A 25,772-nucleotide genomic window follows, 5' to 3' on the forward strand; every position below is an offset into this window, starting at 1 on the left:
GTGTGTCATTTTATTCAATTTTAGCAGGAGCACATTTGGGTAACCACCACCACCAGTCAGGTTCTGGAACTGTTTCACGGTCGCTAGAAGGAGCCCGCTTTATCGTCCCACCCATCGGGCCCCACCCCCTCCCCTGACCCAGGAGCTCTTTGTACCCTGAAGGCTGTTGGCTCAGGGCATGGGGGGGGGGGGGGGTTGATCTTGCTTGCACCTGACCATGCTCACCCCTTTGCTTAGGCCCCCAGCGAGATCAGGCTGCAGGCAGTTTCTAGCAGCCCCAGCAGGCTGGCTTTCCATGTGCTGGGTCAGCCCCGCACGTCTGGAGTCTCTCTCCTTTTACCCTCTGCTCGCGAATTGCTCTTTCTTTCCTTTGTACCCAGCAATCTTTCAGTAAGTCTCTTCCAAACTTTGCACACCTAGGACAAAATATACATTTAGACGGTGAGGCAAACAGGTTGTTCCCATGTCTTCTCCATTTATTATCTATTTATTTATTTATTATTTTTTTTAATGTTTATTTATTTTTGAGAGAGAGAGAGAGAGAGAGGCACAGAGAGAGGGAGACACAGATCCTGAAGCAGGCTCCAGGCTCCGAGCTGTCAGCACAGAGCCTGACGCAGGGCTCGAACTCTCAAACCGAGAGATCATGACCTGAGCCCAAGTCGGATGCTCAATGGACTGAGCCAGCCAGGCGCCTTTCCATTTATTATTTAGATTCTTCCCCCCACCCCGCCCCCTTCCAGAACCGGTTCAAGCCCTGTGGGTGGCTCCCTGTCCCCTGCTCTCTGGGTCCCGAGCGCACCTCTCTGGGGCGCTCACAGCTGAATTGGCTGAGGATGTAATTCCTAGATCACCGTCTTTTCTCTCTAAAAAATACACATATGCTTCATCTTCCGGCTTATGGTGCCACCGAGGAGAAGTTTGATGCCAGGCTTACTTCCCTCCCTCTCCTACCTTATTTTTTTCTGCTTGTACAGTTTTGTGTTTATTCTTATCCTTGAATGATTTCACCAAGACACCTCTAAGCCAATTAATTTTGCCTGGCAGGAGACTCGGTGGAACTTCTTTTTTTTTAAAGTTTATTTATGTTGAGAGAAACAGAGAGAGCCAGCAGGGGAGGGGCAGAGAGAGAGAGAGAGAGAGAGAGGGAGAGAGAGAGAATCCCAAGCAGTCTCCACACTGTTTTAGCCTGGCTCGAACTCACGAACCATGAGATCGTGACCCGAGCCGAAATCGAGAGTCAGACACTTTGGGCACCTGGGTGGCTCAGTTGGTTAAGTGTCCAACGTGGGCTCAGGGCATGATATCTCACAGTTTGTGAGTTCAAGCCCCGTGTCGGGCTCTGTGCTGATAGCTTCGAGCCTGGAGCCTGGAGCCTGCTTCAGACTCTGCATCTACCTCTCTCTCTGCCCTTCCCCTGCTCGTGCTGTGTCTTTGTCTCTCAAAAATAAATAAATGTTAAAAAAAAAAAAAGGGTCGATGCTTAATTGACTGAACCACCCAGGCACCCCTTGGTGGGACTGTTTTGTACTAAAGACCCAATTCTTTCATCAGCCCAGGGAGGAAGATTTACCCTGTTGGCCTTTTGACTATGGTGCCTCCTCTACAGGGATCATTTTCTTCTTCTGAAAGGCGTGTTACTTTCAGGGCCCATCTATCCGTGTTCCCCGTGGCTCCACACGTGACGGCCACAGCAAGGGGTGGCGCGGTTGCCCCGAGGGGCTCCTGTCCGGGTTGGAGAGTTGATGGGGCAGAGCCTCGCGATGTCCTCAGCCTCAGCCTGTGCTGTTCCCACTCTGCCAGGGGTCACTGTGTAGGACACTGAGCTCGTGTCCACCAGACAGCTGAGAACGTTCTCCGGTTTGATGTTGGGTGCCACGATGGTGCCCGGGTTTGCCACCCCTGAGGAGGGTGCCAGTTTCGTGCACAAAGAGGACTGGAGTCAGTTCGGGAAGGCACTTCGCTGCTGGGTCGTGAGACTTCTTTTCTGAGCAAACCCTCTCCTTCTGTCTTGGTCACAACTGCCTTCATTACACCTTACGGGGACTGACTGGGGAGGCGACATGCTCCCTGGAGCCATTCACACCCAGGGCGGGCTGTAATCAGAACACAATAATAAAACACCAACAACAGGCTTCGCAGAGCTGCAAGAAAACCAAAACAACCAGACCTGAGTTTGCGTGTAAAAAGAGTTCACAAAGTAAACATTTTAGGCCACTAGCTAGCAGGAGTCAATAAAATATTAGCATTTAAGAATAAGGGGGAGGGGCGCCTGGGTGGCTCAATCCCTTAAGCCTCCAACTTAAGCTCAGGTCATGATCTCACCGTTGGGGAGTTCGAGCCCTGCTGTGCTGACAGCTCAGAGCCTGGAGCCTGCTTCAGGTTCTGTGTCTCCCTCTCTCTCTCCGCCTCTCCCCACCCCCCACCCCCCACCTCTCAAAAATAAATAAATAAATAAATATAAAAAAAAATAGAAGAGGGAAAAGCAAATAAATGCTGGGAAGAAAGAATAAAAATGAGGCTGCCCTCAGGGTTTTCTTTTACAAGATCAAAAGTCTAATAAGAACGGAACAGGTTCTACGGTGGGGGGAGAACGTTGTCAAATTCTTCACGTGCGAAAAGACATTCACATGAATAAAAAGTACCCCATGTACACCTCCTGTGAGTCGCTCCTCTCAAATCATCCCCAGGGACTTCCTGCCGATGCAGACAGATGAATCCAGGGTGGAGAAGTCCGGTATGAATGGACTCCCACCGGGACGCCAGTGATACATGGAGGGTTGAGTCTGAAAGAGGGTCGAAAACATAGACATAAAAAGTATTCTCATATATAAAAATATACAATCTAAAAAGAATAGCTTGACAATAACAAGCTGGGTCTAATTCCCGGATTACATGGACGGCCATGGGGCTGGGGGAAGTTGGGTGACGGTCATCCAGAGAGTAACCTGAAGGCAGCGGGCAGATGAACAAACCTGACCCGACACTGACTTAGTGCAGTGAGGGTCAGGTTTGCGGGGGCTCTGTCATTCTTTCCTAAAGCTACTCGGATTTCCTCCTTAGCATTGCTGCTCAATCAGATACCTTAGGGGGTCCCGCTTTGATTTTTCCATGTACGGGACCCAAATAAAATTGAAGAGTCTTATGACTGGTCTCGCACAATATTTTATTCAAAAGATATGTAGGTCCAACATAGCAAGAGCATTGGAAATAAATGTGAATGAAAGGACACGGTGGCAGGCAGGCTTCTGAGATGGCTCCGAAGGACCCCTGTTTTTCGGTGTTTGTGTCCGGGTGTGGTCCCCTCCCCTGGAATGCGGCAGGACTCAGTGACTTGCTTCTCATGGTAGAATATGGCAAAGGTGATTTGGGATGTCACTCGCATGATGACATTACAAAAGCCAGTGACTTTGCCTTGTGGCAGATTCTATTACCTTATGGGCTGGCATGCTTTGACCAAGCAAGTTGCCGCATAGGAGGGCCCACAGAGCCAAAACTGAGGGTGGCCTCCAGCCACTGGCCAGTGAGGTCCTGACCCTAGGAACTCAACCCTGCTGACAACCACGTGCGCTTGGAAGCAGGGCCTTCCCCCGTCCAGCCTTCAGATGAGACCCCAGCCTCTGCTTGTACCTCGACAGCAGAGAACCCACCTCAACCGTGCCTAGGTTCCCGACCTGCAGGAACCGTGAGATCAAAGTACGTGCTGTTTTTAGCAGTTATGTTCTGACATAATTTCCGACACGGCAATAGATAACTGAGAGGAATGGTTGAACTCAGAAAAAAGTCCAAAAGATGCTGTCTACCTGTCTCACGACGGCCTTACTCACGGCGGCATCCCTGTGCACCCGGCTCCCCTCATACACCCCTACCGTCTCTCCGGAGCCTCCCCCTCCCATTTTCCACATTTGTTCTCCTGTGACTGGCTCTGGGTCCTTTGGAATATAAATCTATTCAGCTTTTCTAGGCTTCTCTCCTTTTTTCACTCCCCATGAGCCCCAGGAGCTGAGTAGATGAAACAGGTTTCTCTTGTGGGCAAGGCAGGGGAGGAGGTCACGATGCTTAAGAATCAGTGGCGTTTCCTGCCACTTTGCTTTTCCTGTGACACCTTATTCATTCTTCTTTTGAAGTCCCTACACTCATGGTGGCAGTAAGGACAGAAGCACCGAAGCTAATGTCACCCAAGCACTGTGCTGAGCTGCTGTGGGCTCGTCCCGTGTAATGCTGACCATCCACAGGCCGAGGCTGCTTGAGCCTTGTGTCAAGCTTGGTTTTTCCTGACTGCAAGCCTTTGCTTTTGTTTTGTTTTGTTTTTCTACCACACAGTCTTCATCTCCCTGGAGGCTTGATTATTATTTCTTTTTAAGTTCATCTATTGATTGAGAGAGAAAGAGAGAGAGAGAGAGTGCACATGAGCCAGGGAGGGGCAGAGAGAGAGAACGAGACAGAGAATCCCAAGCAGACACCACACTGTCAGTGCAGAGCCTGACGCCGGGCTCCAACTCACAAACCAGGAGATCATGACCGGAACCGAAATCAAGAGTCGGACGCTTAACCGACTGAGCCACAAGGTGCCCTTCCCTAGAAGTTTGATTGTATAAACAGGCGTTTCTCGGCGTGTTGACTTGAATTCCTCTTGACGTTGAACTTTTCGTTATTAAAGACAAGTATTTCTCTTGGTTTGCCTGAACTTTTGACTTCCTGGCCTGTGGTATGATGTTTGAGCTTTCCTGATGTGTTTGCCAACCCCACGATTTTTGAGACGAATAGCACAGTGAATGGAGGGTCTGCGTTACAAGAAATCACCCCCTTCAAATATGGTTATTACACACTGTGGGGTGCCCTTGCTGTCATTTTACTGGTGGATTCTATTAGAGAAGTTCTATCCACATCACGGGCCGTCATTTTATTGACTTTGCTTTCCAACTCCTAGCCCAGAGTTCCATGAATTTAAAGAAATACACTCTGAGTTAAAGAGAAAATAAAGAGATGGTCCTAGACTTGAAACTCACACTTTTAAGCATCATACTCCAGCGCCCTCCAAATGGGTGGGAAGCCCGTGTCTCTGTCATGTGAACCCCAAATACTGCAGATCGGATCCCTGGAAAGAAGCAGTATCCGAGAGGCAGTTCTGGTGAGGCTTCAACACCATACACTTGGATGCCATGGTTGTATAACGTTTTCCGTTGCATTCTAGTTTCGGAGTGACGCAATCATATTTCCCAAGTTGTATGTGAAACTCCAACTCCCATTTGTTGGGGGTTGTCATGGATAAATCCATCACTTGTAACTTTCGGGGCATGGTAAACCATCGACAAACTTACTTTTCCTCAAGTTCAGTAGTGGCTCTCTCATCGATTCCGAGAGACTGAGGCTTCAGACATCCCCTGTCTGCCAGTGCCGTTGGGTGATGGGGAGCAGGTGTGCAGAGCAGACCAGAGCTCAGGAGCTGGATTCTAGCTGCTCTTCAACAGCAGAAACCTTTCCACAGAGGCCACCTTCTAGAACCTTCTAGGACCTTCTAGGACCTTGGAGGCGTGAATGGGGCGAAGGCAGTGCTGCTCCCACCGATGTGTGTGTGTGTGTGTGTGGCGTTCCTCAGCCCCTCTTAGCTGGGAGGGAGGCCCCCAGGACGCCCTTTGAAAACCACACTCTAGACTCGGCTGTTGAGTGAAGCCTTGAACACCCGGACATTGTCCCTATTTCATCTCCGCAGTAAGAGTCAGGCAGGCCACGTAGGACCAGGGTGCCGGGAGAGGAACACCAATCACTTCCTTATCCAGGAAGGGGTTCAGAAACTGTGACGCGAGGGGGAAGAAACAGCCAAAGTTTCTCATCCGTATTCATTATGTGATTGTTGACTTTCCTTTCCTTTGATCTTTGATTGGTTATTTATCTCCGATTGGTGATGTTAGTGGGGACCGCTTCAGCAGTCCTGCCTGCCCCACAAAGCCCTTCTTCTTCACGCCCTTATTCTTGCAGTTATCATACCTGCCCCCTGTCTGCTAGTTTTCTTCTGAGAGATTGAAACAGGCCCCAAGTCAGCCATCGCCCACCCTCCCTCCCGTTTGCTCCTCTGGAGGGGAGGTCCACACCGGTTGTCTCCACCGGTGTCTACATGCTCTCTCAACCCGCATCGCTGAAACTGCATTGTTATGGCCACTGCTTATCCTGTTTATTAAGTGTATTTTGAAGACGGCACAAGCAATGTATTTACTTTTGGTAAATATAAAAAGTAAAAAAAATAAAACGAATGACTATCCTACCCTCCCCCCACGTTAGCATATAGTGATTAGCATTTCGGTGTATTTACTCCCGGGTGCCTTCTACACACCATCTGTAAGGCATTTACATTCCCTACGGAGGCAGATGCCTTTCCTGCAGGTGCTGAGCCGCCTTCATAAGGAGGCCAGGAGGGTGAAGGACCCACTCAAGGTCTGCGGCCTGGTGGTTCATCCGAGAGCCGGTCCGTGAAGCTGTGTCTCTTAACCACCAGGATTCCTCGCCGCCTGCTTTCTTTCTTTCTTTCTTTCTTTCTTTCTTTCTTTCTTTCTTTCTTTCTTTCTTCCCCCCTATTTGGAACAAATCATAATAATTTCTCCATGTCATTAAATTATACCCCCTTAATGGCACCACCCTGTTACTTTTTTTGGGTGGAATGTTCTAGTAATGGAAATTTAGGTTGTTTCTGATCGCCCTATTAGAAAGAACTCCGCGATCAACAGCTTTTCAGTACAACTTTTTGTGTTTCTGACTCTCCCTTTTATCTAGGGTCTCCAAAGCTGGTTCCCTGGGGTGACAGTATTTAAATGCCTTGCTACTTTACTGCCAAGTTGCTTTGAAGGCGGTAAAAGGGTTTTCACCCCACCCAGTCGTCTGGAATTGTCTGTCTCATCACCATCCTCCCACCATCAAATATTATCATCTGAAAACACCTCCTTGTGGAGTTTTACTGTTATGGGCCTTTTATGGCTTTTATGAGAAAGGAAGATTAGTCTGTTTTCACGTTTTTTAGCAATTTGTGCTCCCTCTTTGATGGATTTGGATTTCAGCCCTTAGCCCATTTTTTCTACTGGGTTTTCTATTGTCCGGCCTGGTGATACGAGCCTATTTTCCTTAGCACCAGGGCATGGGCTGGGTTCTCCCTGGTGTGACTTTTCTTCCTTCCTCCCCCCTGGCTGTCAGCCTATCCAGTTCACTCCCCCTTTCCCAGGGTTCCTGGGTGTGGGGGCCTTGGATACCCTCCTTTCACTCTCCAGGCTCTCCCCCCGGGTGTCTCTTCTGCCCTTTCCCTGTGGCCCTCTGCCCTGTAGCCCCTTCTGCTAATGCCTGGCTCCTCTCTCCCCCACGCCCTAACCCCTGACCCCGTTCAGGATGATCACCCAGAGCACCTGTGACATAAGATGTCGTGAAGAAAGTCTAAACTCATAATCAATCGACTTGAGCATCAGCTCGCCTCAGAAGAGCAGGTGGAAACAAATATCTCATGTAGGCGTTGGACGTGCCAGGACAGGGCCGCCCCCTGCACATCTTACGTGACTTGCCTGTGTCTTGTTTGACTGAAATGTGATTAAAAAGCAAAAATACACCTTTTCCCATTGCAGCAAAAAAAAAAAAAAAAAAAAAGCAGTTTTTCATTGCGGGGCAAATGAAATCATTTCTTGACCATTGGTGCCCTACTTAGAAGCAATTTGCTGTATGGGGATCACAGTAAATACCTTGCAGGATTGATCTGTGGTTTTACGATAATGTATGTAAAGTACCAATTAATACTCCGAGCCTCTCTTTCAAATGTCTGGGGAGAGAAGTAAAAGAAACGCTCATTGTTTTAAACAGCCTGTACCAGCTGTTCTGAGTGGGTTTCAAAGAAGCTTCCAGTCTCTGTGGGGTGGGAGCCTTTTGAGGCTGCCTGGGAGGGGCCGTTGGGCCCGAGACAGCAGGAACACCGGCTGGGCGGTGGGTCCAGACCTTTCCACAGCCAGGGAAGGCTGTGCGAAAGCAGGAGGAGGATTTAGGGGTCAGCAGGGGGTGTTATTTATTCGTTTAAATTTTTCGCTCAATACATATTTGTACAGATCACCTATGTGTGCCTTGCCGGGTCCTGGGCATATAATGCTGAACAAGACAGATCTGGTCCAGGAGCCAAACAGATCATTAAACGAATCAGGGGTTCCGGCAGCTGGGTGGGGAGTAGGGTGCTACAGGAGTCACCGGGGCGTGCCTCTGCCTGGGGGTCACACGGCATCTCCCCACAGAAGTGGTGCAGACGTGAGGCCCCGAGGTTGAGCAGACAGACAGACAGACAGACAGAGAGGGTCTGCAGAAGAAGGCTCCAGACAGAGGGTGGGGCCCCGGGGGCAGTTGTGGGCTCCTGGAGAGGCTAGCGACCGGGGAGGAGGTGGGACTTGCCCCTGGATGTGGTGTGGCCATCATGGGTGGCAGCTTCGTGCCAGAGGAGGACACTCAGGGAGGCGGGGAAGGATGACGCTTTCGTTCTAGAAATGTGTTTACTGTGTCTGCCAGACAACACAGGGAAGTGGAGGGAGTAGCCGTGGGTGTTTTTGTCTGCAACCTGGGCTCTGGGTCTGAGGGAGGCCCTGAAGGTCTGATGAAGGGGTTTGGGAGTAAGGAGAGCAGGGGCGGCCCCGGGATCCTCCCCAAGGCGGCTGAGGCTTCTCGGTCCCCTGGGCTGACAGCTGCTCCCAGGCCCGAGAGGGAATTGCCAGGTATCCCTGGTCCCCAAGTGCCGGCCCCGCGTCCCAGAGCCACCTTAGACACACAGGCCCTCGGCCCCTGCTACCACGGGGAGGATCAAGGCCAGGATCCTTCTCAAAGTCTGGCCGCCTCCTCTGGCTGACACAAGCCATTGTTACCGTTTGTTCTTTATGGTTTTACTACAAAGCCCCTAACTTGGAAGCAGCCACTGCGAACCTCCCAAGTGTGGTGGTCTGTGATGCGGGGCCCCGCCTCAGAGAGCAGCATCCAGGGCGGCCCTGCCCCAGGCGGGAGGGGCCGTGAAGACAGGAAGTCAAGCAGGTCCCGGAGGGGTGAGGGGGGGATGAGGCCAGAAGAGCAGGGCGGGGGTGCAGTGACCGGTGGGGGACCTGGGGCAGAGCAAGGGGCCCTCTGCAAAAGGGCCTGTGACAGGCTTTCCGTGAAGTCCTTTTGCTGTTTGCGACTCAAGCTAACCCCCCCTCCCCGCCCTGTTCTCCACAGAAGAGATGTCCTTCGAGGGTGCCAGGCTCAGCATGAGGAACAGAAGGAACGGCCTGCTGGACAGTACCCGGACCCTGTACTCCAGCACGTCCCGCAGCACGGACGTGTCCTACAGCGAAAGCGTGAGTCCAGGCGGTGCTGGGCCCTCTGAAGGCGTCGTTTTGGTCGTTATGTTATTTGGGGACCCGTACTCCTTCTTTGAAAAGACCCTACCTCAACGTATAGTACGTTGTTCTGTGGGTTATGTTTTGTCAAACATGGAAGCATTTTCTCTTTTGTGCTGTTTTTGCAGCATTTTATTTTATTTTATTAAAAAAATTTTTTTTTCAACATTTATTTATTTTTGAGAGACAGAGAGAGACAGAGCATAAGCAGGGGAAGGGCAGAGAGAGAGGGAGACACAGGATCCGAAGCGGGCTCCAGGCTCCGAGCTGTCAGCACAGAGCCCGACGCCAGGCTCGAACTCACGAACCGCGAGATCGTGACCCGAGCCGAAGTCGGACGCTCAACCGACTGAGCCACCCAGGCGCCCCAACGGCATCCTTATTTTATTTTATTTTTTAAATGTTTATTTATTTTTGCGAGAAAGAGAGAGAGAGAGAGAGCTTGCACAAGCGCCAGTCAGGAAGGGGCAGAGAGAGAAGGGGACAGAGGATCCCAAGCGGGCTCTCTGCTGACAGCCTTGAGCCTGAGTTGGGGCTCAAACTCACAAACGGTGACATCATGACCTGAGTCTAAGTCAGACGCTCAGCCGACTGAGCCACCCAGATGCCCCTCCAGCGTCCTTATTTGAAAGGTGGTAACCTTAATAAGTTGTAAAAAGATGCCTTTGTTAATGGACGCTCTTGACATTTACGATGCTGCCCTGTTAACCCTCGTTTCATTCTTGGTGTTTCTGCTTCCAATCCTGTGGGCTCGCCAGAAACGACTCTCGAATCTAAGTCCTTCCTTTCAAGTCCATGGCTGCATCTCTGTTCGGTTCTCATTTGTTCTTGCAACAGCTTCTAGCTGGTGTCCGGGGCACCCGTGTCTCCCGTTCTAACCCCGCGTCCACGCTGTCCTGAGGTCATAGGGACTCGCCAGTCCTTGCTTCCTGGGACCAGCAGGGGCCCTTCTGCGCTGTCCCCGGTGCTCCTGCTGGGGCAGGTTCCACTGGCTTCGTGCCCACCCTCCGGGCAGATCGAATGTGCTCGCTGGTCCCGAAATAAAGACGACACTGCAGTCTGATACCAACGGTCCCCCTGGACTGGGATGTTGGAAGTCAGGACGGTGGCTTGCCGTGGGAAAGAGGACGGAAGAGGGATGGGGAAGGGTGCTCCGGTGCCGGGCCCATCAGTGTGCGGGTCTGACCGGTGGTTACACGGGGCTGGCTTTGTGAGCTACCAGGGAGCTCTGAACGAACAAACAAGGGGGCAAAAACACCCACCCCCCGGGCCCCCGCGTATTTAAGGCAGTGCTGGCTCTCAGGCACTCCTCCTGCACTTGTCCATCCCCGACACAGAGCCCCCCTGCGCCCCCTACATTTTGCCCCTGGCCTCACCTTAGCCCTGGCCCTGCAGAAACAAACGGTGGGCGAAGACGAGGGGGCCTGTCCCCCAGCCTCAGGCAATGAGAGACCTTCGGGGAAGGCGGGGAAGGCCGTTACCCATCTCACTCTGGGTTTGGATGGGGCTTTGATGCCTCTGGGCGATGGACCAAGGCTGACGGTGGGACAAGGCCACTCCATGGCTCCCAAGGGATTTCTGGACGGCTTTTCTGGTCACACCTTCAGCAGCGCTGGCAGCCCCCTGGGTAGGACTTCTGAGACCACCCAAGGACGCCTCAGTTCTAGAAAGCCCTGTTTGCGCCCCTCAAGAGCACACACTTTTGGGGGCACTCAGGTGGCTCAGTCGGTTAAGCAGCCAACTTTGCTCAGTTTGAGCCCCTTGTTGGGCTCTGTGCCGACAGCTCGGAGCCTGGAGCCTGCTTCGGATCCTGTGTCTTCCTCTCTCTCTCTCTGTCTCTCAAAAGTAAATAAACAAACATTAAAAAAAAAAAAGGAACACACCCTTCTGCAAAGTGCATTTTTAGCAACAGAGGGAATTTTTAGCGACAGAGCCGTGTTCACACCACTGACCCTCCACGCCCACTGATTTCGCTGGCTTCTACATCTGTTGAATCTTCTTCGTTGTGGTTAAGCAGATTTAGAATTAGTTAAGAGGTTAGAAAATATTATCAGGGAGGAAGGGCATCAAAGCCTTTCAAAAATTATGCATTCAGATGAGGGTAGGAATCATCGTTGCTTTCCGTATTCTTAGTGTCTGTGGACAAGAATGTGTAAGTGTAAATTTCCAGCTTAAGGAAGAGTAATAAAATGAACACTCTTGTGCCGGCCACCAGCTTAGGGAACAGAGTATCACCAGGACTTTGGAGGGCCCCCACCTGCCTCCTGCCAGAGGTGACTGCAATCCTGAATTTTCTATGACCCATTCCTTCCTTCATATATATATATATATATATATATATATCCCTAAACAATGTATTATTTACTTTTATCTGTTGTTGACATATATGAAATTCTACAAGTATTCATGGGGAAACTTGTTTTTTTCTTCCTCATTATATTTTCGAGATTCATCTGTGTCGATTCCTTTCACTGCCGTCCAAAGATCCATTGTGTTCATCCGGCCTACGGGGAACATTTGGGTTTCTGCGTTTTGCTATTAGGAGCAATGCCACTTGAACATTTTGGGGTGTGTGAGCTGGGGCTCCCTGGGAAACGTGCTTAGGGTGAAGCTGGGTGGGTGAAGGGTGGACACCTCTCCATCATGAGGTCTGGTTTAAGACCCGGGGTTTGTGGGATAACTTTCGTTCGAAGGGCTGGGAAGAGGAGGCGTGTGGTCCCTGTTTCTCTGATGTCTCAGAAGGAAGGGGGGCCGGGAGCAAGGGGCCGACTGCTGGGCGCACCGTGGACTTCATGCCAAGAGGCTGCCTGTCCCCCCCATGCGTGCGCAGCTGGTGGCCGCCCCGCTGTCTGGGATGAGGAGTCACGGCTGGCTTTGGTGCCAGCAGCCTGACTTGGGAAGCCAGACTTGCACCACCTTGTCTGAGAACTGCACCTGCCAGCACCCTGCCCCCTGCACCCAAACCTGAGGGTTTGGACTGCCGGCCCCACCTCCCCAGGGCAAGACAGCCCCCCCCCCCCCCCCCCCCGAAGGCTGGCCACTGTGGCCAGGCATTCTCAGCCTGTGGGCTCACGTTTCATGGGACAGACCTACCTCTCTCTCCAACCCGGGGCGCTTTCTAGGGGCGTGATTTGCTGGCCACGGTAGACCATTTTCCAGAGTGGTCGCGCCAATGTGCTCACCCACCCCTAGGGGGCGCGAGGCCCCACTGCCTTCCCCTTCACTCTCCGCGTCAGTTGCCTTTTTGATTTTTCCAACCTGGTTCCCCGGGGAAGTGAGAAGTCACGGTGGTTTCGCTTCACGTTCGCCTCATTACCGATGCCGGTGAGCCTCTCTTCACACGTGCACGGGTTATCCGTGCGTCCTTTTTTATTCGCTCTGTGCTCACATCTTTTGCCATTTTCCCGGTAGGTTGTCTGTCCTGTTGTTCGTGATTTGAAGTCCTTTATATATAGTCTCTCTATCAATTGCGTATGTTGCAATTCTGGCCTTCCACTTGAAGAGTGTAGTGGTTTCTTCTTTTAAAATTTTTAAAAATTATTTATTTATTTAATGTTTATTAAAAAACTTTTTTTAATTTTATTTTTTAGTTTTTAAAATTTACATCCAAATTAGGTGCAACAATGATTTCAGGAGTGGATTCCTTAGTGCCCCTCCCCCATTTAGCCCATCCCCCCCCCAACCCCTCTAGTAACCCTCAGTTTGTTCTGCATATTTATGAATCTCTTCTGCTTTGTCCCCCTCCCTGTTTTTATATTATTTTTGCTTCCCTTCCCTTAGGTTCATCTGTTTTGTCTCTTAAAGTCCTCATAGGAGTGAAGTCATATGATATTTATCTTTCTCTGACTAATTTCACTTAGCATAATACCCTCCAGTTCCATCCACGTAGTTGCAAATGGCAAGATTTCATTCTTTCTGATTGCTGAGTAATACTCCATTGTATCTATATTCCACATCTTCTTTATCCATTCATCCATCAATGGACATTTGGGTTCTTTCCATCCTTTGGCTATTGTGGATAGTGCTGCTCTAAACATGGGGGTGCATGTGTCCCTTCGAAACAGCACACCTGTATCCCTTGGATAAATGCCTAGTAGTGCAATTGCTGGGTCGTAGGGTAGTTCTATTTTTAGGTTTTTTTTTTTTTTTTTTTTTTTTTGAGGAACCTCCATACTGTTTTCCAGAGTGGCTGCACCAGCTTGCATTCCCATAAAAAAATTTTTTTTTTAATGTTTATTCTTGAGAGAGAGAGAGAGACAGAGTGTGAATGGGGAAGGGGCAGAAAGAGGCAGACAGTGAATCCAAAGTGCTGAGCCATCAGCACAGAGCCCGACGCAGGGCTCGGGCTCAGGAACCACGAGATCACGACCCGAGCCGAAGTCGGACGCTTCACCGACTGAGCCACCGACTGAGCCACCGACTGTGCCCCAGAAGTACAGTGTTTTCCAATGTATTTTTCATCTCTTTCCATATAGTTTGCTTTCCCATCTGAAGGGAAGCTTTGGGTGTATAAAAAATTGTGGTTGTTTCTCAGAATGAGGTTCCGGATATGCCTTACCACCTTGCCCATGGGGGAGAAAATACAAGCCCAGAAGGAATCTCTGAAATATGTCTTCTTTAGAAAAGCAAGTGTAAGAGGACAGAGAATCTGCTTTGATACATTATTTATGGTAAACTATCAACAAATGCATACATTCCCTCGGTAGTCCTAGAGACGGGAAAACATAATTTGTATGTGTATCATGACAGTTATTACAAGATAACTCCAAGTTGACTTTTAGAAAAATTCGCATTTATATAAAATTAAATTTATAAAATTTAAATGTATGCCTCTTTTAAAAACCGTCGTGTACTCTAAGAGCATGGATGGACGCTGGGTGCTATGAATACGTGGTAAATTCTTAAAGCCTTTGAAGTAGGTTTAGATCATCTTTCGTATTTGTTAATAACAGCAGTGTGTTCGAATAAATTAGTGATATGCTGTCCAACGTTCTTTCTCCAAAGGACTTGGTGAATTTTATTCAAGCAAATTTTAAGAAACGGGAATGTGTCTTCTTTACCAAAGATTCCAAAGCCACGTAAGTATCTATTTCCCCTCCGTTTTTGCTTCCGGGTTGGAAAATAAATTATTAACAACCATTACAACAAACAAACAAATGCTCACTAGTTCATTATTAAAGTTGTTTTCATCTTGCGATTCTCAGAAATGGTGTGCGAGCAGGAAGAATTTGGCAAGTAGCTCGGACTTGGTCCCTCGAGCGGGTCCCCAGGGTGGTAGCATTTCGTTTTGTATTTTTAGCTTTGGCAATAGTTGGTAGAGGCTCTAAGAGAGGCTGTCGCCCCCTTCGGTGTTCCCATGAGCCTGGGAGCCCACCTGAGTGGCCGCAGCAATGAAGGGTGTTGTGTTGTAGCTGTTGGCAGGTGACCCCGGGCACGAGCACACGTGGCCATCCGATCGACTCCTCCGTGAGGCTGTTGATGTAGGGCCTTCCCATCCAATCGGGGGTTCATCCGCTCCGAGTCTCGAGTGTTTTGTACCATCAAGGCTGGGTTTCCAAACACGGGGAGCAGCCCCCAGCGGCTCTGAATGCAGGAGGAGGTCCTCGATGAATGTTAGTTAATGAGGGAGGGAGTGAATGAGCGGACCCCTGATCTTTCCCATAGAAGATGTGCCCGGACCCAAAGAGACATTTTTCGTGCCGCCCACCTCTCATCCTGTCCCTCTGCCTTTCCTCTGTTGCCCGCTGCTGAGAGAAGAAAGAATCTAACTCTTCATTGGTTAGATAGTTGCTGCTGTCGTTTATAATTAAAGCACTGACCTTCTGCGGAACAGAATCAGCGAACAGAGGAAGGATGTAAGAACAAGTAAAAAGCAGGTTCGTTGGAACCAGCCCCGCATCCCACCTTGGCTCGGCTGCCTGCTCACCGCGTGACCTTGAGCCAATTATCCTTTTTTTCTGCACCGAGTTCTCTGATGCTAAAACGCTAGCAAAGAATTCCTCATGGGTTGTGGTAAGGATTCAATGCTGTGACGCATAAAGGATTCAATGCTGTGATGCCTCAGGGCATAAAAGGTTCTTCATAAATGTGTTTTCTTGCTTGGTGTGAGTGAGAAAAGGAACATAAGAAAAACTAAGAATCTCTGTTTTGCCACTGGTGAAAACATATTCCTCATGAGTCATTTTGATGGGGTGTAAACCTCATGAGTCAGCTCTTTATTCTCTGAATGTTTCAATGAAAGATTTTGCTGTTAATATATTTGTTTGATGGGTAGAAAATGCAATTTGGATTCATTCATTCACTCAACAAATATTTGTTGGGAACCTGCTATATCACAAGGACTTAACATACTTGATCGTTAATTCTACAACCCCCCCCCCCCCGCCCCACCCCTTCAAGGTGGCTGCTATCATTTGACAGACAAGGCACATGAGCCCCGAGAGTTCAGTATTTTGCCCAAGGTCCTATGGCCAGTGGGAGATGGATGAAGGACTGAACCCAGGTTTTCTGATTCCTAGCTTGTGTGTTCTTTTTATCCCCTGCCCCCACCCTTTCTAAGAACGACACTGGCTCAGACAGACTGTATTCCTCAACAGTTTCTTAGGTGCAGAAGTCCAGTCTAATTGGCTTAAGTCAAAGGGATAGTAATGGGACCTTTCGGCTGAAAAGCACAGCCAGAGCCCGAGCTTAATAGCACCAAGACTCTGTCTCTTTTCCACCTGTCGTTTCTATTGTCCTCTGGGGGAGCAGCCTCTTAACAAATGGTGTCAAAACGATCACCATATGTCACAGGTTATCAGCTTACCATTTTGCCAGTGGGGGAAAGAGGGCCTCATTCTTAGCAATTCCACCAAAAATTCTGGACTGATGTCCATGGTTCCTTTTGCCCTGGCTTGGGCCATGTGCCCACCTCTAAACTCATCCCTGGGGCTGGGGAATGGGATGCGTTGATGAGCCAGGCTTGGGTATCGTGTCCACATGGACCCAGGGTGGAGAGGGATGGTTCTTCAAAGGAAGATCAGGGTGTTCCTACCAGCAGACCAGGAAATGGATGTCACACGGAGAAACCTGTAGTTGCCTACGTTAGAGTGCTTGATGACAGCTTGAATCTTGCAGGAAGCGAAGGGGAGCAGTCCCCACCTTCAGCAACACAAGCTGAAGACCAGAACGCCTCAGGGTATTCTGATTCCCTTCTCCTAAGGGCACAAGGTTGTAGACCGAGGTCAAGACCCTAGACTCTTTGAACTTCCCCATCTCTCCATAGATGGTGGGAATACTCTGTGTCATCCAAATTACCCATCGGACAGGGAAATCAAATGAAGGGACTATTGATATTGATACCCTGAATTTGCTTGCTTCCCCCTCAAACTAACACAGGCTGTCCAAGTCTCCCCAGAGAATTCCTGGGGTTGCTCGTATGTGCTATGCCCAGACTAGTCAAGTCTCTCCACTTTCTTGACTAGTCACTGGAGAGTGAGCCCCAACCTTTGCACCCACTGCTGAGGACCCTCTGAAATGTTGCTGCCCCGCTTCCGGGTTGCCTCCTGGCACTTCCGAGACTGTGAGACCCCGATCTGGGTTTGTTCTCTTCAGTTCGCATTGCCTTGGCCATGCTGCATTCTAGGTAGAAGTAAGGAGAACTCTACCTTCTCTGTAGCTGCTCTGTGCAATGGAACTTTCCGCCACGATAGAAATGCCCTATTATCTGCACTGCCCAATGCGGTAGTCACTAGCCACAGGTGGCTATTGAGCATTTGAAATGTGGCTAGTACGGTCAAAGAATTGAATTTCTTTAGTTTTGATCTGAATTAATTTAAACATAAAATTACATCGCCGCGCATGGCTAATGGCTGCCTTATTGACCGAGTCGCTCTATAGGTTTCAGACTTGGTCCTAGAGGTAGAACTAGGGTCCTGATGTTCTCCCATCTGCCCCACGCCCCCTCTCCGTCACCCCTATCCCTCCTGCAGGTATCTGTGCTCCTAATGCCTTTCTGGCCTCCTCTCCATTTGTAAACCAACTCATGCAAATTCCTGTGTAGAGGACTACCAGCCTGCAGACCATCAAAATGGAGCCAGACAACTCTCTCAGCCAAGGTCACCTGAGGCACACACCTCCCCATAGAAGGGAAAAGGGCTTAAGAGTCTGTCTTCAGCTGTAGCCAGGACAGGTGAGGCAGGGACTTCTCCCCACCCCCCCATCCTGCACTGACCTTCGGTGGGTGTGGACAGACCCCAACAGATAGCAAGATGGTAACAGCTAAAGGGAAAGGAGAGGAAGTCAACTTGGACCCTAGTGGGGAGGACTCTGAGACCACCGGGGGGCAGCCTTGACTCAGGAAGTGCCCTGGGACTTAGTAAGAAAAGCACCGAGGAAACCGGGGTCAATTCACTTTTTTTTTGGCCCGACTGCATGATGCCCAGAGAACTGTTCCAAACTGTTCCAAGGCACCATTGCTGCGTGACTTTGGATCCAGGCTTTACTTCAATTTTTACAGCCCAAGAAAATACTGAAAGTCTGGCATATATTTTGAGCACAGATAATTTCCATCCTCTACCGTAAGGAAGACTTTCAGTTACAAGGAACTCACGCCAGCTTAACCTAAAAGGGTTGGCTTACCGTTGGAAACAGTCATGTCACCCCGAACCCAAGGAAAGGCTTGTCTCAATCCGACCGCGTGGATGGGGTTGAGGAACAGGGACAGCTTCGCTGGGGTCCACATCACATGCACACTCTCCAGCAGGGACCGCACTGAAGTATCACCATTAGGAGATCGAGCAGCGTGGGAAGATTCCTGCTGGGATGCGTCTGTTCCTCATTAGGGACGGTCTTTGTTGTGTGGCTTTGGCAGTTACCCTGGGCTCCCCGTAGTTCAGGAAGGTCTCCATTAGCAGAGTGACTCATTTCAGGTCACATGGTTGAGGCCAATTGCTTCCCGGTAGTAGAATCTTGGTCCCTATTAGAATCTGTCTGCTTCTGGAGCGATCGTAAAACCTCCTCCCCAAACTGGTTTCTGCTCCATCGAACTTTTAGAAGGTGTCACAGAAAAACAAGACCACTGTTGTCATTTTGTACAATTGAGATGGGATCTACTGCCACAGAGTGTTTTTAGAATTATTTCTACATTTTGCCATCTGTTAAATAAAGTCATCAGTGAGGAAGACCTTGATAATATTGCCCGTCCTCCTGTGACAGCCATGTGACAGTTGTGTATGCTTAAGCCCATCTTCCAGAAGGCAAAAAATACCTAGTTTACAAAAATCACTGAAGAATGATTAAGATACAAATGATTTACAGGAGACTAATCAATGTATCCATTTACTCATTTATTCCTTCATCGTTTGGAGGATATTTGCCGGATGCCCTTATGTGCCAAGAAAGAGAATATAAAATAAACCCTAACAGGTTTTCTCAGGCTTGTATACCTTTATTTGACCCAGCCTGCCCAGGGAATCCTTGCTTCAGAGTCACTATGTATGGTTGCCCAGGTTGTGCACTGCACAAATGTGCTAGGCGTCACAGGCTCGTGTCTGCCAGAGGGGCATCTTTTCTAGCAGGTTGGTGATTAGGGTGACTGCATACTTTGAGACTTGGAACACTGATAGCACGATGGAGGCTCTGACCCTCCCAGGGCTTGAACAGCAGATATAAAGTGGCATTTTCCTGGGCAGATCGGGACATTTGGTCTCTCACTGGTGGTGGCTCTGTCTTGCTCCATTATCCCTTTCTTCCCCTCTCTGGAGAAGGAGAGCTCTGCCCCTCTGGCTTATTTCAGTGGCCAAACATGGGTCTCCCTTTGCCATTCTCCAGCCTCTTGGGACAGAACTCTGTCCTGCTTCTCCACTGGTCGTGGCTCCTTTGAATTCCCAGTGCCCTCCCGAATCTTGTCCAAAGACTGATGGGAGAAAGAATAGGGGCAGCCCAGTGGGTGGGGCAGGAGAAGGGTGAGCGGTGCCTCACTGGGGAGCGTTGCTTTGGCCGCGTTGACATTTTTGTCGTGGTGGTCAGGCCGCCACATAGCCCCGGCTAGAGGAGCCAAGGAGTCATCGCATTTGTTTATAGATTTTATTTTAACTGCTTTTTTCTTCTTTTTCTGGTGTCACCACGTCTGCTATTCCTTGATTTGCTCGTATGGCCCCGCCGCAGCCTGAAGGTCCCTCGACAGAGTGTGCGCCACTGTTTCCGACCCTCTCGAGCAAGGGGGGGAGAAGGACTGTGCTGGAGTAGAGGAGGGGTCCGCTTATTCTGTGCCGCCCCTCACAGCCAGGCTGGCTGTTCCCGAGAGGTCCCCCAGATGGGAGAGCAGGCTTCCCATCCCGTGATTCCCTGGGTGCAGTGAGCTCGACCCAGGCCTGACTCAGGGCGGACTTTCAATCCTTTACCTCTTACTGCCTATTTTTTTCATCCTCCTCCAACTTTGTATGGTCACACGTGTCACTGAGCAAACACATACATGTTAGTTCCCTTGCACTTTTCATGGGAAGCAATAGTGTTCATGTGTTGCTCAGCTTGTCCTTGTCCAGCCCAAGTGTGGAAAGTCTCCCAAGCAGGTGACGTCCAGTGTGGACGGGATGGTCTCTCTAAACTCTGGGTCGCTTTGAGCCCCGGCCAGGGGCCCCCTGCCTCCCGGGAGAAGGGCTCACCTCACCTCGGAAAGTCTGGTGCTGCCTCAGAGGCCCGCCTCAGAGCTCCCGCGCGTTGTGAACCACGCAGGAAGGTCAGTCGTGGTCTTCAGACTTCCGAGGCTTAATCCTGTAATAACCTCATGGCTGTTTATGCAGAGACAACTCCCTGAGGGCACTCCTCTACCCTAGCTCGCGATCTGGAGCCCGCTTTTTGGTGGATGGATAGCAGACGACAGGACTAAGCCACCAAGATGGTTTGTAAACAGTCACCCGAGATGATGACTATAGTCTGGAAATAAGACTCGATGGTCAGATCTCTTTGTGCGTTTATTTAAGCTAATCTTGTGCGGTTTCCTCTAAAAACATGATGAACCCCGTCAAGGAGGCTTAACGAGATCTGTTCCTTCCTCTCGGTATCATTCCGCTCAGGGAAAACGTGTGTAAGTGTGGCTACGCCCAGAGCCAGCACGTGGAAGGCACCCAGATCAACCCAAATGAGAAATGGAATTACAAGAAACACACCAAGGAATTTCCAACGGACGCCTTTGGGGATATTCAGTTTGAGACTCTGGGGAAGAAAGGGAAGGTAAGAGACGGTTCTCTGCTTTAGCTGATTCATATACTAACACAACCAGGGAGGCACCTGGTAACCTTGTAACACAATCCTTGGAGGTACCTTGAATTGTCTAACAGTGTGGAGGCAGGAGGGGACGGGCAGTCAATCCCCAAACGATTGCAGGAAAAGATAAACCTTGTGAAAGTCAAAAAGCCGTGATCACATTATATGCGACTGGAAAACTCAGCTGGTGACCGGCTGTCCCTCAGAGGCCCTTCCCCGGGGCACACGGCAGGCGACCTCGGAACATCCACGTGGACCCCCCGCTGCTGCTGAAGGCCGGTGACCATTTTTGGGAGTTGTCTCGTTTAGTTTAGCGCGTGGCATTCTTGAGAAGACATATGGCCCCGAATAGGGTGCCCTGTCCCTCTACACACCCACATGTCAGGCTCTTACAGGGGTGTCACCGCAAGGTTTGAGGCCGGAAAGTGGTACCCTGGGTCTTCTGTGTCCATGGCAGTACCCTCCGTAGGCAGCCTGGAGCCTGGGTCTGGATGCCTCAACCCCCCTCCCCCCCCCAGCCCCGTGGTCGCAGCCCCAGAAGGTGACCCACACTGCTGTCTCTCCCAGGGCCCCTGCTCCAGGATGGGTCACTGCCAGCTCTCGTGTGCGCACGGCTGGCTCCCCTGTGTCAGTCTTGGGCCGTGGTCTGCAGTCAGCCCTAGTGCTGGAAGATTCCCTAACATGTAAACCCCACGTGCTCTGCTTCAGACGCTTCACAGGCGCCCCACAGCTTGTGGGATAAATTCCTAGGTTCTCCAGCCGGCCCGGGGGGCCCTCGGTGGCGCCCCCATCCCCTAGGCACCCCCCCCCCCCCCAGCCTAGTGCTTTTCTTGCACTTCCCCGCGGGGCCCCCTTAGGTGCCTCGCCCCTCCCCACAGGAGCAGGTGGCTGTGGCGACAGGTGCGCTGACCCTGCCGCCTTCCCCCTTCCCCGCAGTATATCCGGTTGTCCTGTGACACGGACGCAGAGACCCTCTATGAGCTGCTGACCCAGCACTGGCACCTGAAAACGCCCAACCTTGTCATTTCCGTGACCGGAGGCGCCAAGAACTTCGCCTTGAAGCCGCGCATGCGCAAGATCTTCAGCCGCCTCATCTACATCGCGCAGTCGAAAGGTGCGGGGTCCCCGCGCGGGGACGGGGACAGCGCGTCGTGGGGTTCCGCCCTGGGCTGGGCGACCGAACGAAATCCCCCAATGCAGTTCATGCGCAGAACCTAGAGGCTCTAGCAGCACACGGTTAATCGCGATCTATTTAAAAGCGAGGTCCTCAAGTGAGTGGGCAGATAGGGGGCTCTGGCAGGTGGTGGGGGGCGGGGGTCCCAAAGCAAACAGCGCCGAGGGGCCTCCCCGTGGGTGCTTTTGTTTCCTTGAGTCAGCTCAGGTTTTCATTGTGTTGTTTCTGCATGGAAAATTTTACCCAGAACACTCTGGCGCGTCAAACAGGAAAGTTTGATTTCTTTGCTCTTTAATTTTGAGACCAGCGATGCGCTTTTGGGACCAGTGGTTAAGGCCTGGCAGGTGGTGGGCGCCAGGAAAGTGTTTAATTGAGACCAGGACAAATAGCTGTGGCTTTGTTACGTGAAATATGCGGCTTTAGTACCTCCTTTCTTTGTCACTTTTATTATGAAAAATTTCAAACCTACAGAAGAGTTGGAAGTACCCGTAACCCGGTACAATTTTCAAACCTGAGGAAGCCAGCTGCCCAATACTGTTATCTAAAAAACAGTCCTTATTTTAATTAATTATTCCAATATTATCCTTTTCAGAAAAAAACCAAAAACACCTTTTTCCCCCCTCAGTGGACTCCATTGAATTTAGCTTTTCATGTCAAAGCAAACTGAAAGGCTTTTGTTCATCTGGGATTGTTATCTAGAGTTTCTTGGTCTTTCAGGACATTTTGAAGAACACAGACACGTTGTTTTTACAGACTGTTCCGTCATTCGATTTGATGCTTCCTCATGATTAGGTTCAGTTTATCAAAGCCTAATATTTTAGGAACTTCTTTATTAAAACTGAGGGTTGATGGGAGGGGTGGGGGAGAGGGGAAAATGGGGGATGGGCATTGAGGGGGGCACTTGCTGGGATGAGCACTGGGTGTTGCAGGTAAGCCATGAATCATGGGAATCTACCCCCCAAACCAGGAGCATTCTGTATACGCTGTATGTTAGCCAACTTGACAATAAACTATATTAAAAAAAAATTAGTTAACTGGGAGAGCTAAGGACACATGCCTTCTTTTATTTTAGTTTTAAAAGTTTATTTATTTATTTTGAGAGAGAGAGAGAGAGAGAGAGAGTGAGAGCGAGCATGACCGGGGGAGGGGCAGAGAGAGAAAGAGCAGGGGAGGGGCAGAGAGAGAGAGAGAGAGAGAGAGAGAGAGAATCCCAAGCAGGCTCCATGTGTCCGTGCAGAGCCCAATGTGGGGCTCAAACACACAAACCAGGAGATCATGACCTGAGCCAAAGCCAAGAGTGGGATGCTTAACCCACTGAGCCACCCAGGCGCCCCCACACGTCTTGTTTTAGGTAAGAGTTTTTCTTTCAACATCAAGAGGAAACTGGGCCATTGTCCTCATTTGTTCTCAATTTCCTGACCCCCCAGGGGGAGCTACAGTAGGTGTTTACTCTGGTACGAAACAGAGCAGGTCACTTTCCTTACTACTAAGTCCTGAACACACATCATTCATTCAGAATGCTTATTGAGAGCCTACTGTGTGTCAGGAATCGTTGTCGGTGCTGGGACTACAGCACCGAAATGGACAAAAGTCTCTGGCCTGAGAACATCCAGGGAGGTGAAGGGGTGGGGGGCCCGGGCTGCACGTGGACAGTCTCGTCCTCTGCGTTGGCCGCGTGGAGGCTGCTTCACTTGCCATTGCCTGGGTTGAAAGGGGGAGGTTGATGATGAAAATCTGTCTCGAGGAAGGAGATTGGGTGCCGAGGGTCTGGAGTTCACATCCTCTGAGAAATGGCTGCAGGAATCGGGTATGACAGTCCTAAGGACCATGCTGCATTTACCTAAAAATATGGGAAGGACTTTTATGTGAAAGGCGACTAAACTCGTTCCTTTTCGCGAAAGACAGTAGTACAATGAGAGAACGGAGACAGGGGCGCCTGGGTGGCTCAGTGGGTTAAGCGTCCGAATTTGGCTCCGTTCGTGATCTCACGGTTCGTGAGTTCGAGCCCCGTGTCAGGCTCTGTGTGGACAGCTCAGAGCCTGGATGGAGCCTGCCTCAGATTCTGTCTCCCTCTCTCTCTGCCCCTCCCCCGCTCGTGTTCTGTCTCTGTCGCGCTCTCTCTCAAAAATAAAAATAAACATTAAAAAAAGAGAGAGAATGGAGACAAATAGTGAACAAAGGGACCTTCTAACAACTGGGGGCAAAGTGAGCCTTCCATCACCAGAGCTAATCAAGAGATGCCAGTGCCCATCCTCAGGCTGGATTCCTTCATGGCTAGCACGTTAGACCGCGGTCACTTCCGACTTTAGGTTCGGTCATTGTGCCAAATAATATTTTATAAGTATTTTCTGCATTTCTTAAAAAACCAAAGCAGGACGAATGTGCAAAGCACTTGACATTGTGAAGATCACCAAATATAAACCGTAAAATACCAGTGTGCAAAGTTGTGTAATTATGAAGTAAAGCTAAATTGTCGGCCCTAGGCTCATAGCACTGGGGTAGGAGTCCGAGAGAAGAGAACTCTGCTTTCCATGGCGGCATTGCCTCACCTGCTCTCAGGCTCAGGCCCGGCATTTATTATCTGTAATAAGATTTACCTGAGAAGCTGGTTAAGGATGTAGATTCCCTCGGCCCCTCGCATTCCCCCCGGAGACGCTGATGCTTAGGATCTAGAGCAGTTCCCAGAATCTGTGTCTTTTTAAAAGCAGCATCTCCTAGAAACGCCTCCTGAGACCCTCTTTTCCTTCTTCTCCATACGGTCGGCCCTTGGCAAGGCCCATTATAAGGTGTGGCTGGCAGTGCTGGGCCCTGGTGCTCGCAGGGTGGAGGCTTCTTTGGGGGTGTGTGGCCACAGGACAAGAACGATACTCAGAGCCAGCTGAGCATTTATCTGCTCTCTTCCCTCGTTGACAGGTGCTTGGATTCTCACTGGAGGCACCCATTATGGCCTGATGAAGTACATCGGGGAGGTGGTGAGAGACAACACCATCAGCAGGAATTCAGAGGAGAACATCGTAGCCATTGGCATAGCGGCTTGGGGCATGGTCTCCAACAGGGACACCCTCCTCAGGAATTGTGACGCTGAGGTATGGAACAGGAGGAGGTCTGTGAGGTCACACCGTGGCCTGGGGCTCTGGCCTGCACACTGGGGCTCTGTGATGGAGCTAGCTTATGGGGAGGTCGGCCTTATAAGGAGCACCCTTGGGACTGACAATTAAAAACAAAGAGGACACGATCAAGGAATTCCTGAGAAGGAGTTACCAATGGATGCGTCTTGTTGATTAAAATTTCTGCCTGGCAATATCGTGTTAAAGTCAGGCTCTTTATTCTTTACAGCTATGACCTGAGTCTATCCCAGGAGGGCTTAAGCTCTGGCCACCATACCCTTATTGCTTGGCTACATTCACAGGAATTGAAATCAATGCTGTGAACCCTGGTTAATTTGGGATTAAGAGGGCTGTGAATAGTTCTCCCCTCAGAGTTTCCTGAGGGCATATTTAGAGAGTAATCAATACACATTTCACGTTCTAAATGCAAGGTAGACCTATGAGGTTTTGTATCAAGCATGGAATTTTGAAAACAGCATTTCTAGTGAGTTGAAAACCTCCTCAAGCAACAGGTGATGTCTGTCTAGAAGCTTTGGGCCAGATGTTCAGAAATCCCAGTTTAATCTCTACCTTCTCCCACTTGGGGCTCCTTAGAAGTTTAGGTGGAGTTTTAGAATTACTCTGGTTCTTTTTATTTTTCTTTAAATGATATTACATCTGTATTTTTGAGGTGTAGAAGGGACCGAGAAAAGCGAGGAGCCATTCCGGAGAATCTTCCAGGAGGCAGCCTGGTGGGGTGGCTGGAGGATGGGCTTTGCACACAGAGTAGACTTTTTCTAGCTACAGAGTCTTGAGCGAGTTCTCTTTGAATTTTTATAATAATAACCTTGTATTATTTTATAATAATAACCTTGTATGGGACGGAATAAT

General features: G+C 50.0%; 1 protein-coding gene and 1 long non-coding RNA gene across 3 annotated transcripts in view; one reads left to right on the forward strand and one right to left on the reverse strand.

The window, feature by feature from the left end:
- On the reverse strand, positions 1-24,813 carry LOC122226811. 2 transcript variants are annotated; one of them, XR_006205779.1, is made up of 4 exons: positions 24,393-24,813; positions 2,646-2,786; positions 1,574-2,144; positions 1-416 (listed from the first exon to the last, which is right to left on the reverse strand). It is a non-coding gene; the product is annotated as an uncharacterized LOC122226811 (long non-coding RNA). The 2 variants fall into 2 exon arrangements; XR_006205780.1 differs by lacking the exon at positions 24,393-24,813 and adding an exon at positions 6,332-6,542.
- Positions 9,219-25,772, forward strand: part of TRPM8 (transient receptor potential cation channel subfamily M member 8) — a 79,626-nt gene continuing 63,072 nt past the window's right edge. Inside the window, exons 1-5 of the mRNA XM_042950598.1 lie at positions 9,219-9,335; positions 14,382-14,455; positions 20,432-20,588; positions 21,558-21,735; positions 24,709-24,881. Coding sequence (XP_042806532.1) covers positions 9,219-9,335; positions 14,382-14,455; positions 20,432-20,588; positions 21,558-21,735; positions 24,709-24,881 — 699 coding nt within the window. The remainder of the gene's footprint in view (positions 9,336-14,381; positions 14,456-20,431; positions 20,589-21,557; positions 21,736-24,708; positions 24,882-25,772) is intronic.

Source organism: Panthera leo, chromosome C1 (assembly GCF_018350215.1).
Source record: "Panthera leo isolate Ple1 chromosome C1, P.leo_Ple1_pat1.1, whole genome shotgun sequence".
In the NCBI taxonomy this organism is placed as follows: Eukaryota; Metazoa; Chordata; class Mammalia; order Carnivora; family Felidae; genus Panthera; species Panthera leo.